Source organism: Rhizophagus irregularis, chromosome 12 (assembly GCF_026210795.1).
Source record: "Rhizophagus irregularis chromosome 12, complete sequence".
In the NCBI taxonomy this organism is placed as follows: domain Eukaryota; kingdom Fungi; phylum Glomeromycota; class Glomeromycetes; order Glomerales; family Glomeraceae; genus Rhizophagus; species Rhizophagus irregularis.
This window is the reverse complement of record NC_089440.1, coordinates 4,851,298-4,866,996: the sequence shown is the minus strand read 5'-3', so window position 1 is coordinate 4,866,996 and position 15,699 is coordinate 4,851,298. Positions and strand designations below refer to the sequence as shown.

General features: G+C 26.3%; 2 protein-coding genes across 2 annotated transcripts; both read left to right on the top strand.

Annotated features, from left to right (window-relative positions):
• Positions 1-6,201: 6,201 nt before the first annotated feature.
• On the top strand, positions 6,202-7,832 carry OCT59_004580 (uncharacterized protein; the record flags this gene model as incomplete). The annotated part of the gene is made up of 8 exons (XM_066148379.1): positions 6,202-6,228; positions 6,364-6,379; positions 6,551-6,708; positions 6,784-6,888; positions 6,957-7,203; positions 7,274-7,654; positions 7,722-7,766; positions 7,819-7,832. The coding sequence occupies 8 exons, from the start codon at positions 6,202-6,204 to the stop codon at positions 7,830-7,832; spliced, it is 993 nt and encodes a 330-aa protein (XP_065996983.1).
• A 3,298-nt stretch (positions 7,833-11,130) lies between these two features.
• OCT59_004579 (uncharacterized protein) lies at positions 11,131-11,820 on the top strand (the record flags this gene model as incomplete). Its single annotated transcript, XM_066148378.1, has 2 exons — positions 11,131-11,636; positions 11,724-11,820. 2 exons carry the CDS (start codon positions 11,131-11,133, stop codon positions 11,818-11,820), a joined length of 603 nt encoding a protein of 200 aa, XP_065996982.1.
• Positions 11,821-15,699: the final 3,879 nt, after the last annotated feature.

Sequence of the window (15,699 nt, the reverse complement as noted above, 5' to 3'; positions counted from 1 at the left end):
TATTATCACTCTTCATATTTGCTGGTTGACATAATCCCAAATCAGTAATGTAAGCATTATTACCGATATCACTTAATATGTTGCCACAATGAAAATCACGATGAATTAATCCACTATTATGAATATCACTAAGACCAAATGAAATGTTTTTTAAGATTCTCAACTTATACATCCAATTCAATGAATTAAAATCATCATTTAAATGTTGTCTTAAATTACGACCTTTTAAATCCATCACCATCATAAAATTATTTGTTTTTGGATCTTTGGTAATACCAAAACAAAAAACTACAAAACCACTTCCAAATTCACACGCTAAAATAGTTGACTCAACCTTAAAAAGAAGTATTAGAGTTAGTGTAACATATGCGGAGTTTAATTATACTAATAATTATATATGAAAATGTCTTACTTCTTTCAAAAATTCTGCTGTAATGTCTTGCGAGTTATGTAAACATTTTAAAGCGACTTTTGTTTCACCATTTCTTTCCCATTGATTATTTTTATAATCCCGACATAATATATACCCATCCTTCCAGTCTGCTTTAAAAGTAGATCCAAAACCTCCTTTTGCTAAATATTCAACATCATCAAATTTATCATATTCAATCCATTCTAAAATTTGAACCCTTTTTTTAGCTCTTAGTTGTGTTTTTTTAATAAATTCATCAACTTCATGATTTCCGCTAGTCCAATTTTTGAAATTTTGTTGAAAATATCTAGAATTACATGACTGGCACCAATAAGGATAAGTATTAAGTTGTTTACATTCTTCACATAAACCAAAAAATTTATAACGTTTTCTTAATTCTTCATTTAATATAATTTTATCAACTAACGATTCTTGTTCTTTAGTCAAGTGAAACTTATCAAAATCTTTTATTTGTTCAATTACATCATCACTTAGTTTAATTTCATCCATTCTAACGACTAATTTTGTTAAACAAAAAAATATGTTATTAATCCGTAAGTAAAATTACAAAAGAGAAAATAGAGGTGATACGAGAATAAGCGGTTATTTATATTATTTATATCATATCGGGAAAATGGTAAATTTTACTCCGATTGTACAACGACTTTTCAGTAAGGATCGACAGTATTTATCGGATGATTGACATTTGGCTGTCAAAAAAAGGCGCAGCACAGTATCAAAAAGTTTCAATTTAAAAATTACACGGAAACCATACTTTATATCATTTATATTATTTTACAATAAAGTATAGAAAATTTAATATAAATTTTATTTTTTTCTGTAGGGTACTATTTTCAGAATTAAATTTTACAAAAGCTACAAATAACTTATGAAAATGATGCATGCTTACAATTAATAATAATATTGCTTCTAATGTTACATACATACATATACGACTAAAAAATATTGGGGATTATGATCATGCCGATTTTGACATTTTTAGTATAACAAAAAAATATTACAATATTACAATATATTGATTATATTTTTACATGTAATTTGTAAATTAACTTTATGGAAAACTCTGCTCTTTTAGTCTATATTAATTTCAAGTGAGCATGAATTATTATTAGGTCATTATTTATCTGAATCAGTAGAATTATTTTGAAGATCTTGCATTACATAATAACAGATTTTTTTATCTTCTTTAATCGTATTAAATTTATCATATTCATTGATTATAACTTCATTATCTTGCATTCTAACAATTCAGAATTATCAAAAAGTAACTTTTGCTATTGATAAATATATGCAATGCTAAATCTCTTACTACTTTCATAGAACTCTATTCTAATCTCTGTTTAATAATCCTTAGTTTTCTGATTTTTGTAAACATTAAATCAAATCATATATTTTCTACTCTTTTATTGCTTATATATACAGTATACATATTTGTGATATGGTTTGTACCAATTCCTGTTTGCAAAGTCTAATAATAAATTTAAAATTTCTGTAGAATTGGCAGATCATAAAGCTAAATACTCGTGAGTCAGAACCCACGTAATCATAACAAAAATGCAAATTTTTTGATGGAATGAATATAAGAATCCAACTTTGGAAATTAAATCATATTAATTATTAATTTAGCTAGTTGTAAGCTAAAAATAAGTTCAAATATACCTTTTAATTATAAATGATTTATAATAAAAATTTTAATTTTACCTTCAAACATTTACGCGTAATTTTATATTTAACCAATAAATATTTATCATAAACACATGAAAAAAGGTTACTGATATAGTCTGATAAAAAAATGAATATCGCTTGGCAAAATTAGTTCACTTTTTTAAATAATACTCGTACTCGCTAGATTTTTAATATTTGATATTACTAATAAAGGTACTATAAGTTATGAAATATATAACAAGCATATTGCATACATAAAATAATATCCTTTTATTTATTTATTCATTTTTTATATTTATAAATCAATCAACAACATACTATTCTAAACAATGCATTGACTACTCAAATTACTAATTCTTACTATGCACTGTTTATTAACCTAAAAAAATTTCATAGCTTTAGTGATAGTTTCGGAAGGAAGCTTATGGGTCGTCATTTAACCTATATTTTTTCAACTTAATACCTTTTTTAATAAATCATGTTTTTTAATTTGTTAAAAAAAAAACAGTTTTTGTTTTGGCAATTTAAATAAAATAATAAGATAAAATTAACCTTTATTATTTTTTTTTCAGATAATAAATCGCGTTATTGTTATTGTATCGTTGTATCGTTTTGGCCCGGAGAATATGACTTGCAAAATGTGAGGAAAAAACATTTATGCAAATCTGACGTCACACTTGCCCCTATTCATCTCGGCAAGAATTTTTTCCGATGCCGTATTGCGCCGTGAAAAATAATTTACTTAAATTCTTAAATCAAGGAGTCTATCTTATTGTCGTAAAATTCTTAAATTCTCTCTTATTAATGATGGATTTAGAATTAAATACTTTCAATATTCCCCAAAAACGAAAAAACCCAACTTTAAACTCAAAATACTAAGAATAATGGTTAATATCGATTACTGCATTTAGCACTTGTCTTCGCTATCACCAGTTTTACGCAATTTTTCTTTTTTTTTTTAATTATTCACTTGATTTGAGACATAATCATACTCAATTATTTCTCAGCAGCAATAACGCTCAAAAAGTGCATAATCAAGAACTCTGGTTTAAAATTACAAATTCGCGATATTTTTCAGGTAATTATAAGAAACACAAATTTCTCTGAAGCGTTTTATATAGGTGCTTTATATATCAAAAGTCAAAAACTAATCTTTTGCAGACTATGGACATGCTTATTAAACTGTACGTCAACCAGAACTTACGACTTCAATTTTCCAAACTTCAACTGCCTCCTCCTCAATCTCCTAAATCTGGCTACCAAACATATATTGTAAACTTGATCGAATAGCGAAGTTCTATTTTTTCGAGTAGTTCTTATCGAAGGGTGAGGTCCTGCGCGTCGGGATGTTTATCAATGATCTAGTCCTTAGATAGTTCTCTTTGTTTTTCCATGTACTATTCATGTACTAGATTCTGATTACCACTCTTTAAAAATAAAATAAATAAAAAAATTATAATAAAGACGTACAATTAGGGATGCCAAAAGTTCGGTTATAACCGATCATAACCGGTTTTTACCGGTTCGGTTATCGGTTCGGTTTCAGTCCAAGACCGACCGGTTAACCGTCAGTTTTATATATAAAAAAAACCGATCAAAAAACCGATCGGTTAATTGTAAATTTTAATATATTCCGGAAAAAAAAAATGATTTTGTTTATTGAGAATACCATTAAAAACTATTGTTTTAGTGTTTTTATGTATAATATTCTCATTTTTGAAATTATCGAATTTACGCGTTGATCACGTGATTTTTCGTTTCTCTGAAAAAATCACAACATCGGCGTTATTGTTGTAAATAATTACATAAATTCAAAGAATATTATTCAAAAAGTTATAATTGATACTTTATGGCATTATTTTATTCGATTTTGCGGTATTTTTGTAATCGGTTTTGTAGTTCAGTTTTATCGGTCGGTTTTGCGGTCGGTTCGGTTTTGGTTGAAAACTGCAGTTTTAAAACCGAAACCGAACCGAACCGACCGTTGGCATCCCTACGTACAATTTAAAAAAAAATGTGTATTTATACTAAATAGTATCAATTTCAAAAATTAAAAATAAGGCTAAATTTAGATGGTAAATTGTGGTGTTGTGCTTGTGGTAGGGATTGGAATCGATTAATCGAAAATCGACAAAACATAGTAAAATCGATTCTCGAGAATCGATTCTCAGCAATTTTTTACATATAAGTTAACCTGACTTCAAAGTAATTTTTCATGCCGGCCAAGTGCTGATTATTTTTGCTGAAATTAGAAACTGATTCAAAGTCAGGTTGGTTGTCTATAAGAAAAATCTTGAAAAGATTCGATTTTCGATTCCAATCCCTAGCTTGTGGTAGACTGAAATTTTTTAAATTATTTGTGGTTTATTTGGTTTAAAACCGATCAGCTTTGATGATTTGCGGGTGATGTGCAGCGGCAGATAAAAAAAAACTGGATTAATTAATTAATTGTTAATTGATCAGATAATTTAATCAAAACTTAAATGTTTTTATGCCCTTTTTGATTTATATTGATTTATCACATGATCGATTACATGTGACCAATTAAATGTAATCAAATTTTCGAGCGCAATTTTTTCTTTTGGTACCTGACAAGCAGGCCAAAGCCTTATTGTTTAATGGGATTTTACGATAATATTAGTTTAGACTGTTTTTGTATATAATAACAGTTTTGTCTTAAAAATAAAAATAAACCGCGATCGGCATTTTTGGTCTCTCTTATCACTATTAGTGTCTATCTGACATATCTTGGAATAAAAAATGTGTCATAAGTCTTAATTTGCAAACATAAAAGGTAAATGCTTAATTTATCCCGTATTATAAAACTCTACCAACATAAATTATAGTAAAAAAATTCATTAAAAGATAAGTATATATTATTATATTCAAAAAGATAAATTTATTAAAAGCAATAGTGCTAATCAAGGAATTTCCTCCCTATAAAAAAGTACTTTAAAAATAATTTCATTGGCTAATTAAAAATTGACGTGTGCGCTGTATTATGAAGATCAAAATCACGTCACACATGAAATTGGCGGCGCTAATCACGCTAATCATTGCCCAGTCTATTTTTACCATTTTATCCGTTTAATTTTTCTTTTTTTTTCATTTTATAATTTTATAATTTTTTAACATAAAATTTAATAACTTCAAATAAAAATTCATTAAAATGGAAGAAACTAAACTAAGTGATGATGTATTGAGCAAATAAAAGATTTTGTCCGTTGGAAATTAACTAAAGAACAAAAATCGTTACTTAATAAACTTACTTAATAAACTAATATTAAATGAGGAATTAAAAAATTGTTATTTAAAATATGGTCTTTGTGAAGAATGTAAACAGCCTGAGAGTTATTATGATTGGTGTTATTATTGTAAATCTAAATGTTTTAAACAAAATTTCAAGAATTGGACTACAACTTGGATTCCCTCAAGCCGAACTGAACCAGACGACTTCGGAGCATCAAGTCAATCAGAATTGTCCCCATCGGCGCGGTTCGACACGGCTTGGACTTAACAACACTAATTATAATTTATAATAATATTCAAATTCTTCATTTATTATTATTATTTAACAAGTTTTGTTTGAGTTAAATTTTGTTGACCAAAATTTTTTATATGAATACATCATTACCGATATTATATTAAAAGTAGTAATTAAAATTTGTAAAAAGTTTAGCCTAAATTAAACGTTTATTAAATTTAATCTTTCTTATTGGGGAATTTAAATAAAAATTTGGAGGAATTGTATTAATACCTTTCCATTCTTATCATTTTTCGATGAGGCCTCTAGTTGTTGTTTAGTTGCATCTGGTTGTTTTTTGATCTCACTTGACGCTATAATGTTCTTAGTAAGAGCCTATACACAATAAAATTATATAAACACTAAATATTATTTACATCGATCAGGATAATTGTTTTTCCCTTGTGTATTTTAACTGGTCTTTTTTTGATAATTTCGTCGCTGATCTTAAAATCATTGCAACATAAAGTAACGTTTCACCACTTTTTTTTCATTTTTTTTTCTTTTCCTTTATTATTTTTTTAATAATTTTTACATACGAATTAATAACATATTTTTTGTTTAAAAATTATTTATTAAAATGGATGAAATTAAATTAAGTGATGATGTATTTGAACAAATAAAAGACTTCGATCATTGAAAATTTATTGAAGAACAAAAATCGTTAATTGATAAACTAATAACAGACGAAGAATTAAAAGGACATTATAAAAAATATGGTTTATGTGGAATTTGTAAACAGCCTAAAACTGGATATGGTTGGTGTCAGCAATGTATTCTCAATCATTTTCAACAAAATTTCAAAAATTGGACAAGTGGAAATCATGACGTTGATGAATTTATTCAAAAAGCACAATTAGATGCTAATAATTTTGGTCCAAAACATAGAGTGGATTGAATATGATAAATTTGAAGATGTTGATATTTAGCAAAAGGGGGATTTGGAACTACTTTTAAAGCAGTTTGGAAAGATGGTCCTTGGAATATTAATTATGGCAATAAACAATTGGAAAGAAATGGTGAAACAAAAGTTGCTTTAAAGTGCTTACATAACTCACAAGATATCACAGCAGGTTTTTTAAAAGAAGTAAGATATTGATATTTTCTTATAAATCTTCATTAGCCTTTATAAATGTTAAACTAACTACAATTTTCTCTTAAGGTTGAATCAAATATTTTAGCATGTGAATCAAATAGTAGTACTGTAGATTATTTAATACGTTGTTTTGGTATTACCAAAGATCCAAAAACAAATAATTTTATGATGGTAATGGATTTAAAAAATGGTAACTTAAGACAACATTTAAATAACAACTTTATTTCACTGGATGGAAGCGAAAGTTGTGGAGTTTACGAAGTATTGCAGTTGGTCTTGAAGTTATTCATAAAAAAGGATTAATTCATCATGATTTTTATTGTGGAAATATATTAAGCGATTTTGTTGAATATTCTTTCATTACTGATTTGGGATTATGTCAGCCGGCAAATGTCAAACCCTCTCAAAATAGCAATAAAAAAATATATGGAGTATTACCTTATGTAGCTCCAGAAGTTTTAAGAGGAAACGAATATACTCAAAAAAGTGATATTTATGGATATGGGATCCATTGCATATGAAATTTGTACAAGTTTCCCTCCTTATTATGATATAGTTCATGATGAAATCTTAGCAATGAAAATTTGTAAGTGGTTGAGGCCAAAGTCTAATTATAAAATACCTCAATTAATTCTTGACATTATTAATCAATGTTGGGACGCAGACCCATTAAAACGACCTAAAGCAGATGAATTAGGTAATTTATTTACTAGATTGTGGTCTTATTGCGATAAATCTGATTCTTTAATCAGTGAGCAAGCTAAAGAAGCAGATGAAATTAACAAAAAGTCATCTTCAACAGTTCAATCACCATTATCATCTACTAGTACACTCTCGTATATAACACATCCTCAAGCAGTTTACACAAGTAGACTTTTAAATTTTAAAAATCTTCCAGAACCAAAAAATTCTAACAATGATGATTTAGAATATTCAGGTAATTTAATTCAAAATAATTATTTAAACTTAATATTTAGAGTAATAATTATTCATTTATTTTACAGATTCCTTAAGAATGAGTTTTACTAAACTTGATATTAATTCTAAAGGTAATTACTTTTGCATGTGATTTTTTTGATTTATTAAATTTATTTATTTTAGATAAAAGTAGTTAAATACAATTACTTTAAAATGAAAATATTCAATATATATAATACTTATCCATTTTTTTATTTGTTTATTATTTATTTTATTTATTGTGAATTTGATGATAGATTAAGGATTATTATGATAATTTTATTCTAGGACGTTTAATAGAAATATAGTAAGACTCATATCAATTATTCATGTCCTAAAAAATTAAAGGTTAATATTGTAATAAAAATTAAATTATTTTTTATTTATGAATAAATAAGTCACTAATATTTCAATTGTATAAATGAGTATTACGGTTGATAAGAAAGGAAGCTATGTAAAAAATTACTTTCCCGTGTTGCCCTTATTATATCCCAACTTTTCTAATTCAATTTTTAAAAATTGTACAGTAAAATACGTAAATACATTCACTAGAAGATCATAGTACTTAAATATAACTTGATGATAAATCACTTTGAAATATTATATATACATTGGATTAATTTGAAATGAAAAATTATTCTTCGTAAATTTTCTTTACACAATTGATAGAAAGAGGTTGACCATTATTATTCGATCGCCGAAAATTGTCACTTGTAATTTTCTTTAAGGTAATGTTGACTCCAAAAACAGCTCGATTAAGAATACTACGTATTAATTAAATTAAATGTGCCAAGAAAGAAAAAAACTGCATGATTTTTAAGAAAAAATAAATAACAGATAACAAGAGTGATAAGGATATTTAAATGTTAACGGTACAAAATGCAAATTCAAGAATCTTGCTCTCTTCATTATATCGTATTTTATGGATTGCGTGATACATCAGGTGATAATTCACAAAATATTCAATTTTACACAAGCTTTGGACTAACAAATCAAGTAAATTTTCTATATAATTTCTATCTTTCTAAATCCATCATTTGATTTAACCATCCAACTACTCGCGCATCAAATTTTGGTAATCATTTCTCGAAGCACCCTCTTTATCTCTTCTTTATCTCTTATTTTATAAGCATAACCTGAAATGATAATGGCGGGAATATATCTGATAAAAATGGTTCATAAATTAATAAATTTTTTTCCCCCTTCGATGATAAAAATGATTGAAATGAGAGCATATAAGAATTTGATCTATAAAATATAATTTCGATAATTGTTAATATATTTGTAGAATATAAAAATAACATCTTGGATTTATTCATAATAAATTTATTTAAGATTTAATTTTAATTATTATTATTATTATTATTAAAAACAAAATAATTTATTACATTACCGCACAATTTATAATCAATAATCCAAATAATGTTCCGATTATCAATAATCCGTAGATAATAATTGTATCACTAATTTTTTAAAATAAAACGATTAAAAGATAATTTATATCTGCATATATACATATTTATTATTTTTAAAAAAAAGGTGAGAGCTTACCAATTTCTATATTTGATAAATTGAGTTTTGATGAATACTCTAGAGCTTTTTTTATTATGAAAATTCCTTGAACCTTTTTTAATTTTTTTTGTAAAGATTTTTTTTTTAAAAAAAAATTTATTAAATAAAAAGAAACGCGTAAAAATTATATTAAAGATACCGATAAAAAAAAAATATATTTTTACTTACAAGCCGTAATAATGTTACATCATAACATTAGCTTTTGATGGCGTACAAAAAATAACGTTTAACCATTCCTACGAACATTTATTTTCCTTTTTATTTTTTTTTGTTTCAAAGATTTCGTTTATAATATTATTAAAGTTGAACGAACGTTAAAAAAAGAAATAATTTGAATTCGATCTTATATATAAAATTCAAAATGATTTTATCCATAATTGACCATCAAACTTATAAATCTTTTCCAGTGTGCAGATGAAATCGATTAAATTAAGGGGACCAATCAAAAAAATTTTTTTATGAGGTTAAGTTTCACGCTGCCTAAGTATGAAAATTTTTAATCGGATCTGGACAATAAAATTGAAGTCAACATCGTGATGAGTGAAAGATCAAAAAATGCCAAAAATACTTGAAAAATTCATATTAGTACGCAAGAATTTAATTTGAAACATATACATGTACGAAAGTATATTAAATATATAGAGTATAAACCAATTTAATTTTAATTAGTTATAAATGTAAAGTACGTACAATCAAATTGTATAAAATATTTGCATTGTTGTATAATACTAATTTATAAATCCTAAATATAACGTGACTAATCTCGATACGATTTTTGTACGATCTAGTTAAATCAGGTGATAAACTCCTTAATATGCGTCAACCTTATACATATTTACTAAAGCTAATCGTGACGATGTGAAACCATATTTTGACCAGGTCTTAGCTATAAGAGTATAAGGTCATGATAATATTTCGACTTGGCTACGATATGGTTTCGACTTTAAAAGTTTCTGTAAAGTATTTATTCAAATATTAATAAGGTCACGTTATAAATAATGCCATTAACGCAAGGAATAACTTGTCAATAAAAATCTGTCTCTGATTATATTAAAAGAAAATTAAATGTTTTACGTATTAATGGGTTATAAAGAAAGTAGATGAGTATTATTAAAAAATAATTATAATGGTAGTCAACCTCACCATCCTTATATGGTCTACAAATTAGATTTGACGTAAAAAAATATAAACAATGTATACCTCGGGTTTTACATAATAATAATAAATAATATATGTGACATAATTAGAAATTTACCTATCCTTACGTCAAATAGAAACCCAATATTACGACTTAAGAATATAATAGATGTAATGTTAAGTAACTTTTACAAATAATTACAATAAAGTTGTAAATAAATTGTTAGTAATTTTATGAAATATTATGTCATTTAAATTGTATATTACACAGCGAAGTTAATAGAAAATTCATTAAGAGTCATGTGATAAAGCGAATCATGAGATAATTTGGTAACCAAGTAATGAAGCATATCAACTAATAAATGATACAATATATATCTAAAATGATAATCTTATTCTCGTGTTTCATTTTTTTTAATTTTTTTATACTAATAATGGGTCTGACTGACATAAAATGCTTGATTTTTTTTCGCATTAAGATGTCAGTCCAAATCATAATGCTAAAAAATATTGCTATATATAAGTCCCTCATGGAGACAATATTGTTTTTGTTATTAAAAGTTTAACAAGATTCTCTAACTTTCTAAATTTCTAAACTTTCTATAACAAGATTCTCTAACTTTCTAAATTTCTAAACTTTCTATAACAAGGTTCTCTAACTTTCTAAATTTCTAAACTTTCTATAACAAGGTTCTCTAACTTTCTAAAACTTTCTAAATTTCATATATTTAATAAACTTTCTATAAAATGATTGAATATGATGATTCTTATAATGATATTGATGCAGAAGACATACATAACAGTATACCAAGAAAACTAAATGTCAAGTACCTTTCGGAAGCCCTGAATGAATTAGATGGAGACATTACAGGAATTATGTACGGTCTTCACCTCCATCTTTTCTGTGCAACAACGATTAAGATAAAAAACAAGATCAAAATGGTAATTTTCCTTGTTGATACTCGGTCCTCAGTGACCTTTATCAGCAGGGAAGTGTTACATTCATTCGGAATTGAGATAGCAGATCCCGTGAATGATTATATTAATGTTAAAATTAATAGTAGGGGAGCATGGGCAAAGGTGTCACACTCACATTTTAAGGATATATGTATTTTGGGAATGCCATTCCTAAATGAAAATAAAGTAAGTCTCCACGCATTTTGTGGAGATGACATCTTTTACTTAAATTTTGATGAAGAGTTTGAAGAGAAAGGAATGAATTTGAGGAGGAAGAAAGGTGGGAAATTAAAAAAGTGAGTCATTACAAGTTATTTATAATTCATGTGAGTGTTCACTTGTGTATTTGAAACTAATATATTTTGATTATTTTTATTTAATAGCAACAATGATGAAGTTATTAGTGGATTCTTCATAATCATTATTTTATTTCTTTTAATTCTTGCATTTTTTACTGAATATTTGAATAACTTTCCTTAATTGTTAAAAAAATTTATATCATAAAATCGTAAATAACAACAGAAAATATTTATATGATAATTTTATTTTTATTTTATTTTTAAAATGTAGACTCGACTGGGGTCGATCGCTAAATAAGAATAAACATGATCTAAACCCTATAACAAAAAAATTCTTTAAAATGTACTTAAAATATACTTATGTATTTTTTTAAAATATACTTAAAATATACTTATATATTTTAAAATATACCTAAAATATACTTAACATTTTAAAATATACTTAAAATATACTTAAAATTGCAATTTTAAGTATATTTAAAGTATAAAATTTTGCACTTAAATTATACTTAAATTATATTTAAATTGCAATTAAGTATATTTTAAATGTAATTTAAGTATAAAATTTTATACTTTAAATATACTTAAAATTGCAATTTTAAGTATATTATAAGTACATTTAAAAATTTTAAGTACATTTTAGATATATTTTAAAATATATAAGTACATTTTAAGTATATTTTAAAGAAATTTTTTTTCATAGGGAAAAGAACAATAAATTCTAAGCTAATGATAGGCCCAACCTCTCGGGAGAAGCCCGAAGGGGCCGTCTTGCCTCTTATTCAATAGAACAAACTGGCATAACCGGGAGTCTAAAAGGTACGATCGAACGAAACAACTGAAACATAAAAAAGAAACAGCCCGTATTTTTCTTTTCACCCACAAGGGTGACCACCTGTAAATACTGTCAGAGGTGAAATGGTTCACACTATTTTTAATTGTTCTAAATTAGTTAAAGTTCTATTTACGCTAATAAAGGGTAATGTTGATTAGTGTAAAATGAAGGAAAAAGGACTATTAAAGTTTTGGACTCATTACAAATGTTTATATAAAGTAGGTTAAAATTAACAAAATCTAAGATTTGTTCGAACTAGAAACAGGGGAGTCAATAGGGTAACCCGTATCCAGTCGTATTTATATGATAAGGGATTTATGAATATTGTTACTATCGATTTGCGTCGGGGTCACGTGATAGTAACAGAAATTCGTGTCACGTTTATCGTAAAATAAAATGAAATAAAGTATATATGTAAAATTAAGAGTTATATGTATGATTTTAAAGTGTATATTTATTCAATGTAAATAATAACTTAAAATAATCAAGAAATACAATAAATAAATGCTAATACATAATAAATTTCATAAATAATATCAGAATAGAATATTGCTGCCTCTGCCGGCGATCTGCAATATTACCGAATAAACTATACTAAAATTTAACACTAAATAAACCTTAATTATCCCCTATCCCCCACTGTTCGCCCGCTCTATATATATTGTTCGAAAATTCGGTATAAATTATATGTATAAGTTAAACTTCGTATAAATTATACCAAGTATAAATTACACTTAGTATAAACTATACAAAGTATAAGTTACACCGTTACACTGCGGATCGCTGCTAATTTCTTGAACTTTCCATGTGGCGCAGATCCGCGTAACAATATCATGCAATTCGGAAGAAGAAAGGAACATTTGGAATGTGATAGGCACTTGATGCTAAGGAAATTGGAAGAAAAAAAAATAAAGTTATAATCGATATACCATACTTCTTTATGTATACTGGAAATTAAAAAAGATTGGATGAACATATCACTGATAAATAATGCATTAATACAATATAATCATAATAATGATTTTTATTGGGCATCCCTATAGGATCATGTTATTTAATTTCCGCTCAATATTGCTAACGCATTACGTCATTTACCAAATATCATTTACATTAGTTTAGCTTAATACTGTACAGCAATTTGAAAAACTGTTACTTAAACTATATTAGTATTATCTATTGAATACAAATGTACAATTATTGAAAATTGATCCGTTTCCTTTAAAAATATCCTGTAAAGTTTCAGTTTCATTTATTGTCAATTTGTTGGATTTGTTAGAAAATGGAATTCGGCTTTCTTGATTGATTTCAGCTAATTTTATTAATAGAAATCAATAAAATAAAATAAAATAAAACAAACTATTAATAAATTACCTTTAAAAATTTCGCGTGCACTAGTAAAAGTTGATTTAAGTTCAATTGGTGTTAATGCTTGCTTATCTGGCATTGAAAAATGTGGCAAAGGTTCTAAAACATCTAAAATTCCATATTGTATAATTAGTATATTGAAAATCAATTTAAAAATTAAAATTAAAACTCACCCGAGCCTTCCATTTGATCATTATCTATAAGAACGTTCATTAAGTTGTTTAAACTAACATTCTGCATTTTTTCTTTAGTTCTTTCATAGCTAGTAAATCCTGAATTTGATTTATGCCGGGTAATTGCCATAACTTCATTGTCACTAGTACCAAGTTCTTTCAATATTCCTACTAAACTTTTTCGGGCGCTATGGTTGCTGATCTTTCGATTGCCAATATCAATACCACATTCTATTACAATTTCATGTAAAAAATTTTTTAATCGCTTTTCACCAACATGAAACTTTTGAAACCAACGATTATAAATAATATAATCTATAAATAAATAAATAAGTTAACTAATAAATGTCATATTACTGAAAAAAATAGCATAAAATGATAAAGTACATTGAACTCACCATCTTCAGACACATATTCTCTTAAATAGAATTCTTTATCGGCATTACCTGGTCTTTTAGAAAAATATTTGTTATAAGTTTCCATTATCATTGGATGATATGGAATTCTTAATTTTTCATCATTTAATGAGCCATTAATACCCCTTTGATTTGTTTTACTTCGAGGAATATTTACATCAAAACCCTGACCATCAGCTCTAAACTTAAAATGAGAATATTGTAATGAATAGTGCTCACCACCTCTAAGAGCTAAGAATAATGCATTTAAAAAAAAGACTTTTTTTAACAATCCAGTGGGTGTGTCAATGTTTAATACTGGTGAATACAGTATTTTTTTACATTCTTCAACAGAAAGACCATCAGCTCCTTGAACATTGGCCTTTCCTTGTTCTGCTACATGTTTCATTTTGCCATCTAATACATCATATAATATTGGAAATTGTTTTCTTGAAGTAAAATCCATTGGAGATAGTGATGATAAATCATTTAAATGTCGGTTTAATGCATGTATAGCACTGAGGATAGATCTAGCCTTGTATTCTTCACCAGAATTAGTCTTCATAACTGTTACGAAACTACAGATTTGACTTTCTAATTCCTTTCTATCAGTAATATCTATGCTTTTACCAGTAAATCCAGCTTTTTCACGAAAGTTTTCAAATTGGTGAACCCAATTTGCTGTGGATTTATCTGTATTTACTACTCTTGACTTCTTTTTTGAAAAAATTTATTTCGTCTTCTGTAGGTAAATAAAACTTGAATAGAAAATATTGTATTAGCAAATTAATATAACAATATTTTGGTAATAATAACAACATACTTTATCATTATTTATTTTATTTTTGTTAGTTTTTTCCTTCATTATTAAAATAAATAATAGAATAGGTTGAAAGAAAAAAATGTGTAAAGAAAAAGTAGGGTATTTAAAAAGTGTATATAAAAAAGAATGTGTAAAAGAAAAAACGCGTAAAGAAAAAATGTGTACAAATGAGTGGATTTAAAAGAAAGTTTAAATAAACTTTTAAACGCGTAAAGAAAAAGACGCGTAAAAATTGAAATTTAAAAGAAAGTTTAAATAAACTTTTAAAACATGATCTTGGTGGTCTGCCACAATAAAATCATTATTAGGTAAGAAGTATTCAATATTACCATTTTGACCATCAACATTATATGATTGGCCATTGTGCCACTACGTGGCACAATAACGGCCAATCATTTAACATCGACGGTCATAAATCTTCATATTGAATACTTCTTACCCAATAACTATATAAAATCCTATAATAGAA